The sequence below is a fragment of the Parus major genome, chromosome 6 (assembly GCF_001522545.3).
Source record: "Parus major isolate Abel chromosome 6, Parus_major1.1, whole genome shotgun sequence".
NCBI classification, from domain to species: domain Eukaryota; kingdom Metazoa; phylum Chordata; class Aves; order Passeriformes; family Paridae; genus Parus; species Parus major.
Genome location: NC_031775.1, coordinates 7,012,820 through 7,036,033, shown reverse-complemented (window position 1 = coordinate 7,036,033; position 23,214 = coordinate 7,012,820). Strand labels below are relative to the sequence as shown.

General features: G+C 39.4%; 1 protein-coding gene across 2 annotated transcripts in view; it reads left to right on the top strand.

Moving 5' to 3' along the window:
• Positions 1–23,214, top strand: part of GRID1 (glutamate ionotropic receptor delta type subunit 1) — a 497,344-nt gene that overhangs the window by 181,395 nt on the left and 292,735 nt on the right. For both annotated transcript variants that reach the window (XM_015633150.3, XM_019007270.2), the window contains exon 3: positions 19,680–19,964. In XM_015633150.3, the coding sequence (XP_015488636.1) occupies positions 19,680–19,964 (285 nt within the window). The remainder of the gene's footprint in view (positions 1–19,679; positions 19,965–23,214) is intronic.

Here is a 23,214-nt window from a genome sequence, read left to right as displayed (position 1 = left end):
TGAAAAGGTTTTTCTAGAAGTTTATTCTGGTGTTCTTATTCTTGTTGTTTGTCAATAAACTTTCTTTATTCCTTTTAAGTTTTATGCCTGTTTTGCCCTTATTCTAATCCATATCTCACAGCAAGAAATAAGTAATTTTCTTAGTTATTGGTTTTAAACCACGACACTGTGTCAGGCTGGGCATCATTCCTGCAGCACCTGTGCTGGGCAGGCTTCATCAGCCAACAGAGCAACTCATTTGCCCCTGAGCTGAGGGGCTGTTTCTGTTTGAGCAGTCTGAGAGCAGTGACAGGTTCCTGGCTGCGTGACAACCCCCTGCAACACGTGTTGTGTGGTGGGAAGAGCATGTGACGGTATCTGCGTGTTAGCTGGTGAGGACATACCTGTGCTTGACTGCAGTTTGGACACTGGCCAAATACCAAATGTGTGTCCTCCTGCTTTTCAGGCTGTCTGCTTTTATAAATAATAATTTTTGGGGAAGCAGACATAGGGATGGGAAGATGCATGTAGTTCAGTAATTACTTTGATCTGGTATGACAGATTTTGTTGGGTTTTTTTTCCTAGGCATTTTGTTTTCTTAGCATTGTGGGGCTGTCAAGAAACATTTTCTGCTACGTGTGTGTTTCCACACAGAATATATATGTGTTCATGTACACAGTAGTAAATTTGAAAACTGTTATTACCATTCAGGAAAGAGATCTTGTGTCTATAGTGGGTATTTCTCAAAAACCACTGCTTGAATGCTTGGTGACAGTAAGAAATGACAAGTAAATCTTAGGGATTTTTAGGAAAGGAATGAAGAACAAATCAATCTCATTTTTCAAGTGTACTTCTGTATCTCAGTTTCTGTGTGCAGATCTGATGATCCTGTCTCTTAAAGGTCACAGTAAAACTGATAAAATCTAGAAGAAGGACAAGAAGGATGGTTAAAGGTGTGGAGCTGCCTGTACAGGAGGAGAAATGCAATAGATTGGGATTGCTGCATGAAAAGATATATTAGTATAATAGTAGAATGCCAAAGTATGAATGGGAGACAAATAAGAGAAGGGACTGAGAATTATCTGCATGTTGTAATATGGAATCTAAGGGGTGTCCAACAAAAATAGATGTTTTAAAATAAATCATTTTTCATGGAAAGCACAGTTAAATTGCAGAGCTTGCTACCACACAGTACACAGGACAGAAAATTATACAGGACTTAAAATTCAAGAATTTTCCTTAAAAAAAAAATAATCTTTTGTAGGCTACATTCAATCCAAAAAGTGGATTGGAAGCTAGCTCTAACTCAGGTTAGTTCTGTTAAGCTTCTGGAACTGCTGTCAGTGTACAGGCTGGAGGGTCACACACTACATGCTCTGCTTCATGTTGTTAATTCACTATGGGAAAGGAAGTATTGGGATAGGTGGTTTCTTATTCCCCTTTAGTGATTGTGGCTCTTTGGTAGTGCAGGTCTCTTTGTTTTTAGCTGTAAGACCAAAGAGGCAGATATTGTTTTTATTTTTCTAATTTAAAAAAACTAAATGTGGTGCCATTTAGCCATGGTATTTCCTCTGTGTCAAAAAGAGATTAGCAGGTTTTGTTGGAATTAGTTTAGTTTCTTTGTAATTGTTGACTGTGCCATTGTTTCTCTTGGATGTTTGTAGCTGGATTGTGGCTGAGAGCACAGCCTAAAAAGAATAAATCAATTATTAGGGGTCACAGAAGAGCATTATGCAAGTCAGTTGACTTGAAAATGTACATGTACGTGCAAACATACATATATAAATATTTTAATACAAAGTCCTGTTTTTATTCCAGTCTAGTGTCTCTTATTCCAGCTCTGAATAGTAGACCTGTCTCCACTGATGTAAGATAAATTGAGTCTGAATTTGTGCTCTGTGTTCTCAGAGGTTCCAAAGTGGTGAGGGCATTTATGACAGTACAGCAAAGATAATGCAAACAGAAGAGTGTTTTGTCAGGGGTAAGTGAATACTTTTGTGCAAGCTAGTATGTGGTAGATCAAACAGAACAGAATCAGCACTGCAAACTCTGAGGCTCCTCTTCAAAAGAGCACTTGATGCTGTAGCAAGGCTCTCTATCCATTATTTGCTTGTTATTTTATCCGATGGTGTATGTGAACCCAGCAATTTTAATTGATGCTTGTGGAGGCTGTAAATGAAAACTCTGACCATGATTTTGCTTTTTGCTCTTTGGTTCAGAAAATACTTTTTTTTAAAAAAAAAATCTTTTAAGTTTAGTCTTAAAAGTGCAGTTTAAGGAGTTAGTGTTCTTCACTAGTCTATTGGGGTAGAATACCAAGGTATGTGACGTGCATATGTCTGCACGTGTTTGACTGAACTACAAGTTTTCAAAATTGAAAATTTGGTACAGCCATGATCCACATGAGATATAAGATAAAGCTTCCTCTAAAACCAGTAACAGCCCTGTAAATATTCATGGTGGTGTAATGAATCATTCAACTTGTTAAAAGGGTTATCCGTACATCCTGAAATTTTGTTTCCATTTAAATGTCTTATGAGGACAAAGAAATGAGTCATAAGGATTCTGCTGCTGACAATAAGCAGCACATGGTAATTTCTTGCACCTCAGACATGAGAAGGAACCTTCATTTCCACTTCTAAGTAGTAAATCCTGGGTGATTTGCATAAAGGAAATTTGTACTGGAGTGAATAACATCCCCTTTCTTCTCAGCCATATAATGGGGTGAAGACCTTGTTGAAAAGTTCTGTATAATATTTTGAAGTATTTTTGAGGAATTTTTAGCTCATGTGTTTAGCCTGTGAATTGTAGAGCAAGAGTAACCTCAGACTAGATCCAACTCAGCACTGAATCATTCCTTTTTTTGTGGTATCATTTCCTCAGGAAATGGTGTAGGCTTCTAGGCTGGGTTCTGCATCCCTGTTGAATCTTGAATTCAATCATATTTTGCAACATATTTTGATGGAGGAAACCATTGTAGTATAACAACTGCACTGAGTACATCAGAAATGTGTGACTTACCCAGAACGTCAGACCTTCTGCCCTACTTTGCCTTTGTGAGATGTGCCACTTATGAGCTGCTCAGTGCACTATAGCACAGAAAAACCTTCTGTGTGACTTCAAAATGACCTAGCTCATGTACCAGCAACTCATGTAGCTCTGAGCTGCACAGTGTAGACAAAATGTAAAGTCCATTTGTAGGTTATGTTGGTTTGCCTTTTCATGCCTTTCCAGAGACAGCAAGATTTGGTACTACTAAGTCTTGAGAAAACCAGGGGATAGCTATATAATCAGCTCACTGTTCTTTTGGTTTTGTTTATTATCTCTTCAAGGGTCTGGAATGAGATGTATGAGATGTTTTGCTGCAACACTGCAAGTGCAATTTCATTAAAATAGGACAGTTACAATACTTCTCAGATCCGATGAGACAGCTTGTGGCTTTTGCTGAAGCTGCAACATGATTTCCCAAAGCAATACCCAATTAAACATGGGGTTATAAGACAATGTGATCTTCACCAAAGGTGGAAACACTTGCTCTTAGGTATACTTTTTTTTTTTCAAAATGTTCAGACAAAACTATTATAGGTCAATGTGTTACTGTACGGAAAAATCATGCTCTGGCAAATGCTCGCAGAAGCCAGTGGAATATCTAAGCTGTTCTGGAGAGAATGGAGGTGAGAAGCTGTTGTAATTCAAGAGCTCTGTTGAGGTAGGTAAACATTAATGGGTTAGCACAGGAAAAATGTACAAGTTCTGTACTAGAAATAGTGTTTAAATGTTCTCATCCCTAATCTGGATTCGGGAAGAACAATTGCATGTGGGTGAGATCCAGGCTAGGGAAGGCAGTAACTCAGTGACTCCAACAGGAGTAGGTCAGTGGGTGCTGAAACTCCCTGCTGAGACTGGCAAAAGTGTGCTCAGGGGAAAGTAAGGAATTTCGCAGCTGTATTGGGGTTTATGGAATAAAGTGCCAAAGTGTCACTGGAGAGAGATCAATGGGAATGTGTTAGGAATGTCATGGTTTTCCTTTTTCCTTTCTGGTGACTGTGTTTTGTGAAGATACATGTGATACATGCTTAAGTATTCAGAGGGAAGTGAAAGCTGATTAAAGATGTGGAGAAGAGCAGAGACTTGGAGCTATTAAAAAAAAATCATTATTGGAGGAGGGGAAATGGTGATGCGAAGAGAGAGCAAGAGGGACTTGATTTCAAGTCGTAGGAGGCAGCATCAAGGCTTAAAACCAGCAAGAACTTTGTGAAATCAGAGTTAATGTATTGGGTGCTTAGAATCTTAGTAGGATTTTTAAATTTCTCTTTTTTTGGTAAGGATTAGACTCTATACAGATAATTAGAAAATGCACAAGTATACTTGATAGGATTAAGAAATTATAAAGAATGTAAATCCTCTTGCTTCAGCACAAAAGCCAATGAATATGACAATATTATGAAGAATATTCTTGTATAGGAATTTGGTTTTGTGTATGTCTGCAAAAGATTTTAAAAGCTTTAGAGAGATTGGTGTGGTGTCAGTGACAGATTTGAAAAATACACTAGCCTAGACAAGCCAAGCTAGCTAATATGGTAGATTCAATATTGTATTTACCTTCAGTGAAGGTGTTGCTTACACAAGTACAACATTGAACTCTAACAGAGGAACAATTGGGGATAACAAGTCTTCACAAAATGGCCCAAAAATTTAGTCTCAAAAAGCCTTCACCCTTAGCCTTTCAATGGAACTGTAACAGATCAAACCTATATAGTATCACACTTTGTAATAGAAGAGAGCTGATCCTGGACTGCACAAGGACAGTTATTTACATTATAAATTGTTTATAGGAATTCAGATTTCTGGTCATTTACTTTTTATAGCATCTGCCCTGTTTCGACTTTGTTAGCCGAAAATAATTTAACATAAGATTGTGCTGTGCAGGGCCTGAAATGAAATGACAAGTATTTATTTCTCTTCATGGTGCTAACCACTCCAACAGAATGCACTTGCATGCTTCATGCAAGTACTTCAGGAAGAAAACAAATAAAGGAAATAAGCAAATGACTATACAAATGAAATTAGACCTTGTTATCATTTATTTATCTGTATAAATTATCCATGTGACTCCTTGCCTTCTGTCAAATGTGCAGAGATCAGAAATGGAGTTTCCCAGCTAAATCCAATGGACCCTGAAAATAAAGGTTTAGTCTCTCCTGATTCGTGTAAGTGGCATAAAGCCTTGTGCTTATTGTGGCACTCACTCCACTCTAAACAAACACTGGCACTTCACTTCTTGGTGAAGGAGAGAGCCTATCACTCTTGGTTAGGGCTTCTGAGTGGAGGAAGCTGGGGATTCTATTCGACAGATTCAGTCTCCCTCCAAGCTGGCACGTACCCAAGGTGTACAGGAGAGCTTTATGCTGGAGGCTTTGTATGACTTGCCCTTGAGAGGTCAAACTTTTCATAGCAAAGAACTGAAGCAAGAAGTTTCCAGCTGATGCTCGCCCCAAGTGGAGCTTATAGAGACCAATCTATTGGTTGCCAGATTGTTTTGGCTTTCAGACCCTTGGGAAATGTGACTGTCCTGTGGGGTAAAGTTGCACATGGGCTTGGGAAGTGTCAGGTGAGGGTATTGGTTATTTAACTGCAGCTGAGACCTAGGATGTCCTGCTTAGGATGACAGTCAGTGTGGGTCAGAACCCGAGGGCTCAACCTGAGTCCTGTCAAGAGGGAAGTGGGGAAGCCAGGAATGGGAGATGGTGGTGGTGAGAGGAGTGGCTGGTGTGTTGAACTTCACTGGTTTTCAATTTTTGTATTAAAAAAAAAGCATTTTTGTTTCTTTCCGCCCCCAACTATTTAGACTTTAAAATTAAAAAAAAAAAAAAGCTGAATTGAAATGTCAAGGTCAAATTGTTTGAGCTTTGTTTAAAAATAGTTTAATATGTTCTTCATATGAAACTTCATGTGGCTGATCTTTTTCCCTTGTAGAGTTTTATATTTAAATGACTTCAGCAAGGGTCAGTGGACAAGAAACTTGTCACTTCAAAATACCTGCCCTTTTTGCATCATATTTGCTTCCTAGTGCATCAACACATTGTGGGGTCAAGAGGTGTTTTAGCTCTGTGTCTCATTGGACTCTGTGTGCACCCAGGTCCCTGATTAGGAGTGTGTGTTGGCTCCTGGGCCTTGGTGCAGTTCAGCTGGTTGGATTCTGAACATCTTGTGCTGAATATTAGAAAGGGTATATTCACAAAATGTGGAAATTGTCTTCCAGTTAATGTAAACCACAGATAGGTGCCTTGAGAACATTAGTAGAAAATACTGCCTTTCTTTTCATTGTGCATTTCTATGTGTTCTAAAACTAGTCTACAAATTGAACATTACCTATCTGTTTTGTAGTCTTTCTGGCAGTTTAGCTGATGTATTTGGTCATTGCTCACAAAAATATTTTCGTTCAGTTTTGATGTTCAAAGACACTGAAGTCCTGTGAGTTACCTGATTAGCTGTGGTCAGTGCAGTTAATCAAATGTATCATTAAACTGGGGAAAAATGATAGAAACTTCTGGCTTTTAGAACCCCCTTTTCCTAGCATAAGCAAGTGTACAGTGCAGTCTCCTGCATGCACAGAGAACCAAGGAAATTGGGAAAGTCGTAAGTGAGATGTTGCCTTTTGTTACAGTGAACAGAAATGTCTTTTACACTGGGAAGGGACTTGGAGTGGGAGTGAGAAAATATGTTTTTCTCTAACTGCCTGGGTTCTGTGTGGTGTAGGCCTAAATGTACAGAGCAATGACTGTCCTGCTCAGCAGGGTCTGACCCTGCAGCTGGCTTTAACACCTTGCTGCGCTTTGCTGTAGCTCAGGGAACAGAAGAAGCAATTTGTCCTTGTAGTGGATGCTGCCCTTGGCCTCCAGGGTGTCCAGTCTGTGTCTGGTATGTGCAGCCACCTGCGCTAGGAAAGGGCTGTGAGGAAAAAGTATTTGATATATGCCTTTGTTACACCTAGATGTAATTGTGTAAAGTGTACAAGAAGGAACCAGACTTCCCCCATACTTTAACCCTGCTTCAGTCTTGGGCTTCATTAACACCTTCTGTTGGTACTGTGGCCAAGGATAACACATTGTGCCTTGGGCTCCACAGCTAAGGAAACCTGTCATTGTAGTAAAAAAAAACCCATCACTTTTCTCTTGTAGAACTGAGAAATGGTTGTCAGTCTAAATATATATATAAAAATAAGAGTGGTCTCCATGGAGTTTCTGAGACTAGTAAATGTGCAAGGTCGTTTTCTGCCAGACAGACAGTCTCAAGATGTAGATTTGGACTACATCAAAATATTCTTACCATGTGAAAATGAAGAGCCTCTGTGACAAAAGCCCCCTGGAGAAATCAGCTGACATGTCTATCCAGGACATAGTTTTCCTGGTTGCACAAAATAGTTTCAGTGTGTGAGGAAATAAATCAATCAGATTTCATAGTAGTTTGTTTCTGAGATGAATCGGGTCCAAAATGCAAGTGGTTCATAGTATTGTGTGCATAATTAATGCTATAGAAAACACTCAAGAGCTGTGTAGAACTCACCTTAGGTGATGTAGGGAGGGGCAAGGTGGTTTCTATGTCTGTGGTATTTATTTAGACAGAGATCCTTGAATGAAAAACTGTCTTCTGGCCTAATGCTCATGAAATTGGATCTTTGGGAAATGGTTGTTTGAAGAAAATTGGGAAGTTTGGAGACCTAACAGTAACCATTGAGTCTCCAGAACCAGGCTACAGTGTTAGAGCTCTCAGAGGCTGTACCTTCATGATGTGTCTAAGGATTTAACCTCAGAAGGCAATGCCTCACTTCTGGAGGGATTTGGGAAACTTTAAAAGCCCACAGTGTCAATTGTGCAGGTTATTATCAGACAAGGGGGTAATGTACTGCCAGGCCTGGGTAGTGATTCCCTGCAGCCCCATACCTTATAGTCAGCTTGCATTAAGAAAACAATTCAGTGATTATGAGAAAAGAATAGATGATGTGAAGAATGTGACAATTTAGCTGGTGTATATAGCATATGTTCTGGATGAGACAGTGATTTTATAAAGATGTCATACAGTAAAAAGAGAAGAAATCGGAGTATAAGGGTTACACAATGATGAGTGAAGAAAGCCCACCTCAGCCCTGCAGGGACTGCCATGGTTCTTGTCAGGATGTCCAGGCTCTCAAGCTGACACTGTGCTGTCTGTGGCATCCTGCTGTAACTTGATTTTTTATCAGTCTAGGATTTGAGTGTTTCTCACAGTAAAATTCCCTAATGCTTGGGACAGTGTGAGGATTCCAAGGGGGCTCTAGATATTGTGGCTTTCTAACATTTGAATTTTTTTAACTTGGCTTATGACTTAAGCATACAATCATAACACATAGTCTCAGAAAATCTGTATGATCCAATAATGAATGACTTTAGTGGGAAGATGGTGACCTATGAATAAACAAACAAAAGTTCCTCATTTGTACTGGTACTTCTTATTAAAAACTCACTTTTCTAATAATTCACAAAATTTTTTTACCTGGTAAAAAAATTATATTTGAAAGCAGAAACCTTCTCCAACCTACTCCTTCTGCTTCTGTGTTTTAGCTGCATCTTTTCCTTTCCTTAAACCAATCTTTCTGTGTGCCCAGCTTGAACTTAGGCACTAGCTTCTTCGTTACCAGGTTTTTCTTGTTAGTTTAAGTGTTTTTCTTCCATCTGTGTTTAACTCTCTGCACCCAGCACTGGTTATTGGTGTTACAAAGCCCTGTAGAAACAGATTCAGAAAGGTGCAATATTGAATTCCTTGCTTGTCCCCATGTGATACTGCTTCAGTAACTGTTCCTCTGACCACAGTGCAGTAGTAGCTCTCTTGGTCTTTCAAATGCAGTGGTAAGAGGACAGGGACAAAATTATTTTGGTTTTAGTCTGTGACTAAAGAAAGCTACCTGGAGGTGTTACATAATGAGATTATATGAATGCAAGCATAAAACACAGCAACCAGTTAAGTGTCATTAGCAATAACGCCTAAGTAGAACCTAATAAGCAGTGTAATACGATATTGCTGTATAGATCGTGCCACAGGGCTTGCGTTACCCTGTATTACCTGTCCACTCTGACAATATGTATATTGTATATCTATAATGTAGTTACTGAAATCAGCTGTAGGTGAAGGAATTGTACAAGAGCTGAAAGTAGAGCCTTTAAGTGAAGCAATAACTTCCTGTGGAATGCGAGGTGTTTTAAAAGCAGATCTTCTCTATGTGGCTTCCTCTAGGTGAGTCTGAATTAGTGTTTCCTGTCGAGTGACTTTTATGAGGAGAGAAACCTTAGGTGCAAGTTGTAAGTAGGTCGATTTTAAAACAATTTTTAATGATATAATATTAAAGAAATATTCTGCATTTCTGCTGGTTTGACGTAAGCCTGGTTATCCCTAGAGACAGAGGCTCACATAGTTAGAAAAAGGGGGGGTCTAGTTGAAAATGGGAACAACTTCCAAGAGGTCAAGTCTCATTTGAACATCAAAACAAGAGGCCTGGTCTTGCAGCAGTCTCTGGTAGGGAAGTGTGTAAATGTTGAGACTTTTTGAAAATCTGTCCTCAGGTTCACAGTGGGAACTACCAGGTGTTAAACACATTTGAACAGCTGGCTAATTTAATGTATTCAGATGAGAACTCCTGACAATTTGTGAATTTTGGTGTTTTTCCCTGATTTGTCTCATGCAGAGCTGAAGGGGAGAGACAAATTCAGAGTAATACTCCAATAATTTAAAGTAGCTTTAGTAGGTGTTAAAAAAGTTTTGTGTGGTGTCTGAAGTTGTTCAGTGGCAACTGCTAAAAGACAAAGTGGAGAATGCAGATTTGCAGTGTTTTAATGCTACCCAGTTTATAGCACTGGATGGCCATAGGGGATTTGAGATCTGCAAGCAAAGTGGTTTTTATATCACGAATACTAGTGCTGAGTGAGGACAGGAACCTTTCCTTAGTAATGAGCAAAAATAATTTTGGCATTTGTTATGTCTTTCATGAGTGAGGAAAGGAGAAAGTGTTCCTTTTAAAGCTGATTTTAGAAAATGACATAGCAGCTTTAGACTGTTGCTAGGCTTGGGATATTTGCATAATCTTTGAATGCAGTTGTAAGTATGTGATACATTGCAGAGATCTTTCAATAGATCAACCCCTAAAGCTTGTCGATAAATATGTGCTATAAATACCTACTGAGTCACAACTAGATTCATAAACACTACAAGTCTTTCAGCAGTTGGCATAAATAAATGAATGCTGTTTAGATAAGTGGGCTCCTTCACCACGGCTGTGCTTCCCTGGCTGTGTGATGATTTCTGGTGTCTCCTCTGCCTTATGTAATATCGCTGTCCCCTTTGCTGGTAGAAGTAACAGCTGTGGGAGGGGGAAAATCATAGATGGGACAATAAGGATAAGTTTTAGAGCTGTGCATTTCTGGAGCTGCTTGTTGGAATATAGAACTTGCTGTCTGTGCATGAGACAATGAGCCTTTGTGAACTCACCTTTAGCCTCAGAACATTTTGCTTCTGGTAGCACAGCAGCCCTGATAGCATTTTGTGTGCCCCAGAGTCTTCCTTAAAGTCCGAGGATGTAAAGTGCCTCTTTGGAGTGATGTTTGGGGTTATTTGACTTGTTGGTTGTCTTCAAGTAGACGCTTTAGTGAGCACAATGGCAGATCGGAAAGGAGATCGTGCGTCAGAGTTTTGGTTTGCTTAAAATGTGTGCGTGAGTGGGAGTGTGCAGGGAGTGGCACGTGCTCCTGATGTGCTGGGGAAACAGGAGGAATCTTCTGTAGCTAGTGCAGAAGCAGTGCTGAGGAGGCTTAGGCTGATGCTCATCCCTCCTGCTTTCAGCTTAAGGTGTGATGCAAAGGGGAAGAGTTTAAGCCTGCCCCCAGATGGAAGTTTCTCTTGGCCCTGCTTGTGCATAGCTATCTTTAGAGAGGCAAGCAGGGCTGTGTTCCTCGGTTGTCAATGCTGCTCCGAATCCAAATGTGTTCCTCGGTACCAAAGAATGGGAGGTTTTATCAGCTTATCTGGAATGGCTGCTTTGACTGCTTTTTGTGGATGGCAGAAGAGCTTTTCCCTTTTGTGCGTGCTCAGACTGAGCCTGAGCCACACTGACATTAAAGTAACACTCAGCGTGTACAAGTAAAATAGTCCCAAAGGAGGCGACAAAGTCAGGCATCCCTGCAGAATGCTAACGAGGGCGTAAAAAATACTTCTATGTCATTGATTTGTCATGAAAGGCAGGTGAAAAAAGGGTGAGAAAGTGCAGCTCGTTCTGTGTTGAAGGGCAAAAGAAAACATAATTATTGAAGAACTTGCAAAGAACAGAGATCAAATATGCAGTGTTCAGAAAAGCAGTTATATCCCGTGAATAATTGAGATGGTTTGCAGTTAATTCTACCTCAGAACTAGTGTTGAAGGGGAAAAAGAAAAAAAAAAAAAGGCAGAGCTGATTCAGTTCCACTTAGTGCCTTAAAATAGTATTGATGCCATTGTGATTAATGTCTAGTTCTGTAGAACCATGCACTATTCAAAATTACCAGAAATGCTTATTCACATTTTTAATCATGCCAAACTACAATTCCAAGGTAAAGTCTCCACTAATGGAGTTATATTTTGTTGAGAAAACAAAAGTACAGTTACATTGCAAAATTTCTGTACTATTGAATTTCTTTAGCTGTTCTAAGAATCTTTATATTACTAATTGAGAAAACTAGAAAAGGTTTTAATTCTGGGATATTGCACATCCTTAACCACGCACAGTGCTAAATTGCTTTAAAAAAATTAAGTACTTTTAATACCTACATTATGCAGTCTTTCCTTCTAGATCCACCCAACTGCAAAACCAATAGCAAAAATGAACTCTAAAGCAGTTAGAAGGCTGTTTGTGCTCTCAGAGACTCTTACCCTCTTAGGAGGAGCTAGAGAGCAGTATCAGAGCTGTCTTTTGGAAATACAAGGCCATCTCTTATCTCTCACTAGTGCTCTCAATTGATGCACTTTCATCAGTGGAGTGTGCTTTTTGCTGATTTCATGGCAGTAGCTTTACCACAAAAAATGCAGTGTGTTCAGTGAAGATTAACCCAAAAACCTTACTTGGAAAACAACTGGTGCATTTGTTGACCACTTGATGGCATCACTCAATTGTGCAGAGACTAAACTGCGTTGTCAATAGAGCAGTGTTACTTATGCTTGGTGTTTTATTTTGACCATCAAAGAGTGAAGTGAGTTATTAATACACTCCCATAAGATAAATGAAAGCTACAACTCTAGTTTTGATCATTGTTTTTATTCTCTGTTGTGTATTGCTTACCATTTTGGAATAATTTCTTTGTCTGCAGAAATGCAAACAGAAGAATAGGCTAGACTGCTCCTCTTCGTGCTCCTGGTTAATTTTTCAAGGATGGCAGTGGTTTAGTGGGTTGGTACTGACACAAAGAATGTTGTCCTGCACAGAAATGGCTTTTTGGTTTGTCTTTCCAGTGATACTGCTTTAAATCTCCAATTGTTGCAGTTAATGTGAATGCTAGGGAATGGATTTATTCCATTTTGGTATTCATAGTAGGTCCTATAAAATGAAAGATTTTGCAGCCTTGGTACCAAAAGTTGTCTGTGTCTGTGCCAGCCAACAATGAGGGTGTACTGAAAATGCCAAACCAAGCGGGTAATGGAGCAAACAAGGCACAGTGGCAATTATTTAGGTGTAAAGGACACTTCTGGTAATGCCAGGGGAGCTCTGAGAGTTTATACATGCTGAGAATTGGCCCACAAGACATCAGGTTGTAAAATGTAGAGCTGAAAGGAAGCTGAAGATCTAAAACCTGCTTTTCTTGAGCAGCTGATGTCATTGAGCAGTGATGAGGCCCCTGTTAGTGCCCGGAGGAATGGAGCCAGCTGCTGATCCCAGCATTTTATTCTCTTATTCCTCCTTCTTAAATAATGGAAAAGCAATGAAAAAGACTGCCCAAAAATTGGGATGACCTTTAGAAACAATTTTTCCAAGTTTTGTTTTGTAAACACTTCAAAATCTTCATGCTTTCCTTGTTTTTGAGATGTTTTTCAGATGCTGCTTTGTCAGAGGTATTCTGACACAGTGATTATTTGAACCCTTATGTTCACATGCGAATGCATGAAAGTAGTGGTGCACCTCTGTCATGCCCTTCCTCAGATTCAGAAGAGGAGGAGGGAGGGAATATTTATTGTTCTCAAATATTTTATCCAAAAAATGGATAGTTGAGGTACTTTTGGGTTTTGGTTGTTTTTGTTTTTTGTTTGGTTTTTTTTCCCCTTTGTTTTTTTTCCCTCAAACCACAGAGGACAAATTGTAAATTTTCTTTCTTGTTCTGGGATGCATTTTATTTTGATAATGGAATAGGAAATAATCATCTTCACTACATATAAGATGATGCAGCAATAAAAGTGCTACATAAAAGGTTTTTGCTGTCTATCCATGTTATCTTTTCTCTGTATTATATATCAGTCATAATGTGACAAGTAACTATAGCTTTGTGTAGATTTCATAATAAAAGTAATAAATTCTTTATTATTTGTAGAAACATAGTGTAAGTATAGAATATAAAGGTAAGTAAAAGTCTAAAAGAAATGAAACAAAGAAAAACATGTTTATTGCTGAGTATCCAAAGGAAGAACAACTGAATAGCATGTCATTAAGTGCAAATGATGTAAATTCATTATGAATTGCCTTTCTCAGTTAAGAAAAAAAGCTGAAGAGTAAAAGCATTGTAAAATGTGAAGCAAGAAATAAATTACTCTTCAGGAAACCCCATTTAGTGAAGCATGAGATTCAGTGAGTGCTTAGATAACTAATTTTAATGGTGTTCTTAATACACCAATAATAGGAGTGAATCTTTGTATAAATCAATATTTTAATAGAAGCATTCTCAGTGATATAGATGCGATTATTCTGTTTGTTTTTTCTGCCTGAACAGCTGGTTTTGCATGAAAGTATTAAATTGTAAAGGCTTTTTGAGGCCTGAAGAGGAGTAAAATGTAGATCTCTAATAGTCTTTTGCCATTTTCCTTGGTGACTGAATTAGCTGTGGGTCTGTGCCCTAACTTTGTGGAAGTTTCTAATGTACTACAGCAGAAACATTCAAGTTTTGCTTAGATAAGCGTGAAAACACTTCTGTAGTTTGTGTTACTTTGGCTTAATCTGGAAGAATTGTATCATCTTTCCTCTTGAGTTTGAAATACTGCTTGGTGGATGCAGTCTTTCTCCTTGCATCATTGTCTTTTCTATCTCATTTCAGTGCTACAACAAACCTCCCAGAAGGACTTTTTCCATTTAATTTGGGAATACCTCTGTGGGCGAGCTTCCAACAGACCTTACATCTTGATTCAAGGCACACTTTTCCAAATTGATACATTTTTATCTCCTAACTCTTGGTTGTTCAAGTCTTCCACCCAAAAATTTCACACGTGTTCCTCTTATCTATTAATTGGCTAATGAACCAGACTGCTATTTAAATTGTATACCTCAAAATAATAGAATAGTTCATTTGTATATAGCACATGACAGTCTGCATCTTCTTGCTAGTTGAGTTGGTAGGTCTGCTAACTATGCACTTTCAGCACATATTACAGGCTTGATAATCTCATGGAATATTAGGATTTAGGCTCCCAAAAAGCAGGGTTTTTTCCCCAAAATCTGCTGTATTCTCCAGACTTTGTTTTAATGACAATTTTTTTTCCCTACTGGTTTTCAAAGGTAAATAATATGAAAAATTCATTTTCTCTCAGATTGACTGAGGCAGTAATACTGAAGCAAGCATGAAGTCCCTCGTCTCAGCAGGAAGGTGGCTTTCAAACCTAATCACAGACACTTAAGTGCCAACTTAGTTAATCACTTCATTGCAGGGTAATACAGCATGTCTGAAGTTATCTTCCTTCCCTTGAAAATCTTTCCAAGCAGAAAGGCAACAGCCTCTCGATTTTCAGACAGTGATTTTTTTCAAATGCAAGTTATTTGTGATTAGGATGATTCTCCATTTGCAGTGAAGAGTTCCTTAAGGGTTAGTCAAACTGAAAGGAAAAAAAAAAATCAGCTAAAATCTTGAAGAGGATTTATTAAATATGAGAGGGTGTCCAGAATGAGTGGGATGGTGGTGCCCAGAGGTGAGAGACAGAAAGACATCGAAGTTTGAAGAGGCAGTGTGAATGCCAGTAGGAGGATATATTGTTAGAGCTGAAATTGTACTGGCAGCTGCTCTATGGATAAGGGAGGAAACAAAGGAACAAGTTTCTACCCTTTTCTGATAATAAGAAATCACTGAAATGGAGACTGAGACATGGTCATGTTGTCACATTTTCAGGAGCAAGATAACAGTTCCTCTTGGAGTATTTTAATCCCCAGTGGTCTGGGGAGAGAGGGATTTAATTACAGAGATCTGAGATAAAGCTCTTAATGCAAATATCCCCATGAAGATGGTGCCAAATCAGGACTTTGCCATCTGTACCTGTCTTCAGAATTAGGAAGTACAGGAAGCAGTGGTAGAAATGCAAAACCTGAAGGATGATTGCAGCACAGTAGAAGTCTTGCATTGTCTCATGTGCCATGAGGAGTCCCAGTGATGAGAATGGTCGTGTGGATAAGGCAAAGTTAAAATTAATAGCTTCTGTTTCAGGCAAATACATTCAATGGAATGTATTTGGAGTTAGAGATGTGGGTCACATGACATATACAAAACATGAGTTTCGTATATATTTTTATGATATGAGAGTAAAATTAGAGGCAATAGATGGAGAAGAAAGCAGTGTCTTGTGAAACACTGTGATGGATATTACAATTCAAGATGTGAAATATTAAGCAGATGTGTAAAGGGACTCTCTGAAAACAGACTTCAAAAGAATAGGTTAGGAGAGGTACTTCACCAAAACAATTACAAACAGGATTAAACAATAATTTGGGAAACTTCAATGAAATCCAAGAATAAGCTTGAGAGATGGTCTGTTGATGGAGGCCAACTCTGAACAAGCACCATGACATGATTTAATTGGCTCAAATAGATTAATGAAGTTTTATTCTTTAGGTATGATGATCATGTTTTCATCATGTTAGACTGCATGTTTCTTACTGTATGGTTTGTATGTTGTTGGTATCTTCTTAAAATGAAGTTTCATAGAGATAAAGTAATTCTCAGTGCAGTAAATTAATATCTTAAATAATAGCAGTCAGATTTGGGGGCAGGATTATCAGAACTTTTCTGTCTTTTCATCTTTGGAACAAACACTTTAAAAGTCTTATTTCTTAAAACCTATCTGATTAAAGATACCTGCAACATAAATAAACATAGAAATATTTTAGTTATAAGAATATTAAATGTATACTACCATAATCATAGTTATATAGTTATATAATAGTTTTCAAATATAGTAGTTGAAAATCACTGTTCTCAAGGTGTTTTGATTCCCCCTTCCTTTATGTAGTTTGATGTGGACCAAAGCATTTCAAATCAAATTTATTCAGCTTGTAAGAAAATCAAGATCAGGATTAAGAAATTGTAATGCAAAAATCACAGGTTCTTTTGAATGCTTATGAAAGTGCAACTTTCATAGTCAGAATTAGCCATTTATTCAGTCATATAGTCAAGGATATTTGGCTGTTGCTTCAAATCCATACCTATTGTGAAGTTAAGCAGAAAATTGCATCTCTTTTCGAATGTTAGTTTTCTGTGCAAGAAATTGTAGGAATGTGGGGGGAATCCTAAAAAAAAAAAAAAAGTGGTCCACCAGAGTTTTCTCCCAAGTTTGTATAGTCCTTGAATATTCCTTGATAAGGAATTTTGAGATGTCCTAAGACCTAATGATTTTTTTAATGGAGTCTGTTACGTTGTTGTTACTCATGTAAAAAGTAATACTTTCCTTCTTTATGTGCTCAAAGCTTATTCTCACCGTTCAGTGCAATGACTGTGGAGAGGTTGAACTACTTGGAATCCATTGTATTTTTGTATAATGAAAGTCTTCTATTAGAAATGACATGTTCTGTTTCGCATTCTGTAATTTGACTAAAGAAAGAAATTCAGAAAACATGGAACCTTTTTTTCTTTTTCCCTTTAGTCATTCCAGTTTTTATTGCCTGCTACCTCAAAACAGAGAGGCAGGAGGAGCACACACTTACTAAGTAGCATATGCTTTCAGCAGAACATGATCAATTGACAAATATGTCAGAATGTGGAAGCCTATTGACTCATTCTTCAATCTGACCCATGGACACAAATTACAAAACCCTGGGAAAATGTCTCACCTGAAATGGTCTTTGCTGAGATATTTCAGCTGTGTTTGGTGGGCTGTGCTGGCAGATAAGGGGGCCCATTTGCCATGATCTGTTGCCTCTCTGGTCTTTCTGCTGCTAATAAGCAGCGGCTTTTGATTAGTGTCAGCCACTGAATGAAGGTTTTTCTTGTTATACAACTGGTGATCAGCTCTAAATTGCACAAATAAGTGACTCTCTGAATGCAGCCTCCCATCAGAAAGGGCTTTGTTTTTTGTCTCCTTCTGTCTGGTTTGCAAGTAAATTGTTCCTGCTACAGCCCCGTGTGGCTTGTTGCTCTCACCCTTGGTGACAGCAAAGCTTGCTGGCTGGTGATCTCTGCAGGGGTTTATGGCTCAGCTTTGCTGTTCTCTCCCTCTGTTCTCACTTCTCTGTTCCCTCCCCTACTGTGACTAAATAAATTACCTGTATGACATGTTCGGTTTTCTCTGGCAAGAAGCCTGGGAAATCAAATCTGTTCCCGAACCTGGGTCTCCCATTTGGCAAATATAATGCTTCCCTGCTGTTAAATCAGGTCAGCTCTCACGAAAAGCAAAGAACAATTTCATATAACTATAATCAACACAGAGTAAATTTAGATAATGCAGCTGACATATGTTTATTGTAAAGACCATCAAGGAAATAATTTTAAAAGCTCTTCATCTTTGTTGCATCAGGATACATGTTGAACATTCTGTGCACAGAGAGGATCAAACATTTTCTTTCTGTTATCCCATATCAAAGTGAAATATATCTATTTTCTGTCTGGTCTAAGAAGATTTTTGGTGGAGCGGTTCGTTGGTTGTGTGAGAAACAGCTATGCATTTAATTACGGAGGCTTTATGTAATTAATATTAATTGATACTTAACTGTTAATTACTATTAATTATTCATAACCTACTTCCTTTGACTTTCTGGCCTCTGAAAGTGGAGATATACTTAAAAGCGTTTGGAGGAAGATAAAGAAATGACTTTAGTAGATTGTGTTCTCTTTTCTGCCTCTCCAGCGGAGATGAGGCAGCAGGTCAGTGGCAGTGTGGCTGCAGGTCACCTGCTGCCACCAGCCCTGACGTGGTGCTGGCAGTCCCACAGCCTGTGCGCTCTCCTTGGCGGGGGGAAAGCACCAGCATGGGCAGCCTCCCTCTCCAGCTAGAAGCTGAATTTCCTGCTCAGCTCTCTGTGTGTCCCATGGGGCTCTGAATTGCACCCCAGAGCCTCTTCGTTCGTGCACCGTTAATGAGCTCGTGCAGACTGCACAGGGCTGTGGAGCATCTCCAGTCCCCTCCTGTCTGGCTTTGCTGTGCTGGGCCTGTGTGCTGGGGGAGCAGAGCAAGGCTTTCCTGTGGGCAGGTGCTTGCTGGGGTCTGAAACAGCTGCTGAGCCCCTGAGCTTGCCCCCAGCCCTCTTCAGAGGTGAAGCAGGTGCTTCCTAGTGCCTCTGGAGGACCCACTGGGCTGGTGCCAGCCTAACCTCTGAGGGTCTCCTGTGCTGAGCTGCCAGGGCTAACTTTGCTGCAATTTATTACTGGAGTGAGTAAAAAGCGGCATCACTGGCTGCCTTATGGTCTTACACAGTCTTCTCACCACTATTGACTGAAAGTGCCCTGGCTGGAGATACTCTTAACTGCAGCTGAGTATCAGGTTGCGTTATCTGGAGAAGTCCTGAGATGAACACGCCATGTGGGATGCCCTGAGCAGCAGAGCAGACTGCCCAGTCCTCTCCATGGTCTGTGTTTCAAACTCAGCATGAGAATAATGCTTCATTCTCAAAAACAGATGGGGTCAAATGTATATGCTGTGTTTTTAAATGATATATGCTTTTCCAGATCTTTTTAAGGACAGCTACAGTGTTGCTAATGATTGTTTAGTCATTCAAGAGTTGTCTTGGTTCTAAAGAATGCTTTTGTTTCTTCATTGCTCTAAGATACACAGTGAATGTTTTTTTGTCGGTTTTAAAAATCCTTCAAAACTCTGCTGTATGAGAATGGATTCCATGGAATGGAAATTGCTCTTTATTGTCCGAAATCTTCATCCAATGTACCCAGCAAGGATTAAGGGGTTAAAGCAATGAAGTGAGTTTTAAAAAAAATGGAAATTCAGTTCCTGCATGCACCAGGATGGCCTGAAGCAAGTGCCATAATCTCCATCCACATCAGCTGCTGTCTCAAGGACTGACAGTGGTTACGTTATCTGTCCTCAACTTTGGCATATCGGCACAGATTGCAGATACCGTCTCCTACTGTAAAGGCACAGGACCTAACTCTGAAAGGCTTCAGCTGATAGTGTAATATAAATAATTTCAGCCCTGTGTTGACGGCAAGGGCAAAACCTTCCTCTCTTAGCATCTAGGTTGGCCAAAAGAATTGCTGAGCTCATTCATACCCTGCTTTACGTCTTGTCTTCTCCAGCCTGCGACCTGATGACCCTGGGGATCTTAGCCCTGGTGACGTCGACGGGCTGCGCGTCGGCCAACGCGCTGCAGTCGCTGACGGACGCCATGCACATCCCGCACCTGTTCGTGCAGCGCAGCACGGGCGGCTCCCCGCGCACCGCCTGCCAGCTCAACCCCAGCCTGGAGGACGAGGAGTACACCCTGGCCGCGCGCCCGCCCGTGCGCCTCAACGATGTCATGCTCAAGCTGGTCACCGAGCTGCGCTGGCAGAAGTTCATCGTCTTCTACGACAGCGATTATGGTAAGGGAAGGACAGCGTTTCAAACACCGTTACCTTCGTTTCTTCTTAACTGGCAGGTGGGGAGGGAAATGTAAAGGGAAGGGTGGAATACGACATGCTGGGTTTTTCACTGACAAAGGAAGAAAGTGTTTCAAGTGGGTGCAGGTCTTTGTCTTGAAGGAAAGGATGCTGTGAAGACTAGTTCTCACACAAGGAGCAAAGTTGCTTAGCAACATCTACCCAGACAGACAAAGTTTGAATCATCTCACACTTTGTCAGTAAAATATTAATCAAGTGTTGACACTCATCAGCAGGGGTCACAGGTGTGCAAGGAAGTTCAGCATGGTCTCTACCTGTTCCAGAAAACGCTTTCTATCAAAGCTGAGTACCATTCTCATTAAAAATTAATTTTCACAATAACTATTGCTTTTTACACTCTTCTTCAAACTGTTCTGTATCTGGACTAAATTTGACTGTGATATTCTTGGCATTAACCTGAAAAATAGTTAGAATTTTCATAAATCTTACGCATTTCCTTCAGCAAAATTCTGAGTTTGAGCTGAAACTTGAGGAAAAGGAGTCTCTGCCCAGATACCTAATGATAGGTGTAAAGAATAATAAAACCCCAAATATCTCATTGTGCCAGGGTCTCAGAGGGATCTGTGTATGGTTTTTTTATCCCCTCCCCTCCCCTGCTCAACTGATATGAACACTGTTCCATATGTTTAACTCATGGTATATTCAGAACTCCTGACTTAGGATATAGGATCTGTAATGGGGAAAATAAATTTTCTGTGATATGTTTTAAAACCCTGCTAACACGTTTGCTTTAAAATGTAATGCATAATCTTTTGACGTGGTGATTTACCATGAACAAAATATAAAAAAAGGAAACTGAAGATTAAATCACAGTAGGAAAAATAATCTTATGTATGTTTATGCATACAGTTTAGATTTTATACATCTTCCACCATTGCAAAATAAATCTTTATTTGCATTCTCCCTATGTACTATCAGATTTTCAGTGGCAAGTCAGAGACAAATAGCATCTTTGATTTTGAAGTTTGGTTAGTTCTGGTTTAAAATCCCCAAAATCCAATAAGCGAACAAAGGAAAAAGCAACAATCCTGAGTTTGAAAGAGTTTTGAAAGTCTTGGGTGCAGATTTCTCTTCACAGTTGCTAGATAGTTATTCGCTGTTTCTCGAACAGAAACACTGAAGATGATGAGGATGGTTTTAGGTAGGAAATTGACTGAGACTGTAACATCCTTTTAACAACACAGAATTGTTTCAAGCATGAGAAGACTTTCATGATGCTTGTAGAGCTAAGCTGTAGACTCAAAAAATCTAGTAACCCAGCAAATTAACTGTCCTGTAATTACTGTCGTCTGTAATGCTTGAACAGTGAATGCTTTGAAAGCAGAAGTCACAAGATACATGGTAGGTGTTCTTTTGGTGGCCTTGTGGTAGTGATAGGGCTGCTCTTTAGCAGGGGTTTGGGTTTAAAGAGTCAACATTATTCTAACAGTGCTTTCAAGAATGAAGGGGAAAAGAATAATCTTATTAGGATGTCTTAGAAGCACCCCAGATGCTCAATGTGAAAACTGTTATTGTTTCTTTTCCCTACTAGCCAGCCTGCTTACTGAGCGATGGTATCCCTTATTCTAGTGATGTGTGTGTTTCTTTTCCTTTCTTTCTTTATTTTTTTTTGCAAAGGCTTAACATCTCAGTAGCAAATCCTGATACCCTTAATTGATGTACCTCTAAATTCAGTTATGATCAAATTTGTCTTTTCCATTTGGCACAGGCTGTATCAGTAAGACATTAAGGTTATGGCAGATTGCCACAGGCATTCTTCTCCTTCCAATGGGGGGTGTGGTCTGCATTGCAGCTGCCCACGGGCTCTTTCCTCTCCTTCTCCTCATGGATGCGACATCCATCTTGTGCTAATTCAACTAGAATACTTTTTTTCATAAGAGTTTGGTGGGAGAGTTTCCATACAGGAGCCAATTGAACCTTGCCAGATCTGGTTGTGGATCGGTGAATAGAGGATAAATAACCCACTTCCCAGGATATTGCACACTGAGCTCCAAAACAGATGCCTGGCTCCCAGGGCATGGCCCTTTGCTCAGCACTGAGCTTCCACAGAGCCCTGCTCCTTCTTCTCCAGCAGCACCTCCCTGCCCAATGGGCAGCAGTTCCCTGCTGGCCATGGAGAGGGAGGTGATGTATCTGTCACTACAGAGTTTCCAGCACTGGGCTTTTGTGGTTTTCTATAGTAAGGGGTCCTTCTCTACCTGGTCTCTGAAAGTTGTACTGTTCTTTTGAGTAGTGTTTTGATTTGTTCATTTGCTGATCTCTAAAAGCCCTTTGTCCTCCTTATCAGATTTTCCGGAAGACAAAATAGCATTGCATAATTTAAAGAAGTCCCATGTTTATATCAACGCTGAAAATTATTTATTAAAGTTTTTACTTGCCCCTTCTCTGACATACATTTTGAATTATGAATTTCTGTGGAAAAGTAATGGACTTGGCTGTTAGAAACACAGAGTAATTTCTGTACAGCCTAACAAGCCCCTAATATTCTTGTGGGTACAGTAAAATATGTCTTGTTTTACACTGAAATGACAGATAAAAATGTATGCACAACTTCAGTGAAAGGATATGGTCTTTACAGTAAAATGCCTTAAAGTTTACAACAAGAAATCGAGAGATTCCTACTGAGCTGTACCAACAGGGGAAAGGTTGGTTGATAATTATCCATTCAGTTCCCCTGTATGTGAAAATGAAAACAATGAGGAATATTAAGTCATATTTCTGAAGAGAAATGTGAGTAATAGCAATGTTTTTACTAGATTTTACTAGTAACCTTACTACTGAAAAACATTTTTTTTTCTCTGTAGTTGGATTAGGTCTCTACTTTCCTTCATACATGTCTGTATACCCATATTACAAAATGTAAGATAAAATAGGGGTGTTTCAAGAGTCCACTCTGTCAACAAAAATGGTATCAGACATGTGAAAAGTAGCTGGGATATTTTATTCTTAAATTTTGGTGTCAATAAGTGAATGTTGTCTGCTGAAGAAAAGTGTTGTATATAAGTTTTCTAGAAGAAATTTTTGAAGAACATTTGACCTTCCAAACCTATATATAAATCTTGGTTCCTCCAAGAGGAAAACCCCAAGGCCACAATTTACTGATTTCTAAATTTTTTATTATTTTTGTCAAGATTAGAGATGCATTATTTTTCATTGATGCTGCATTAATTTT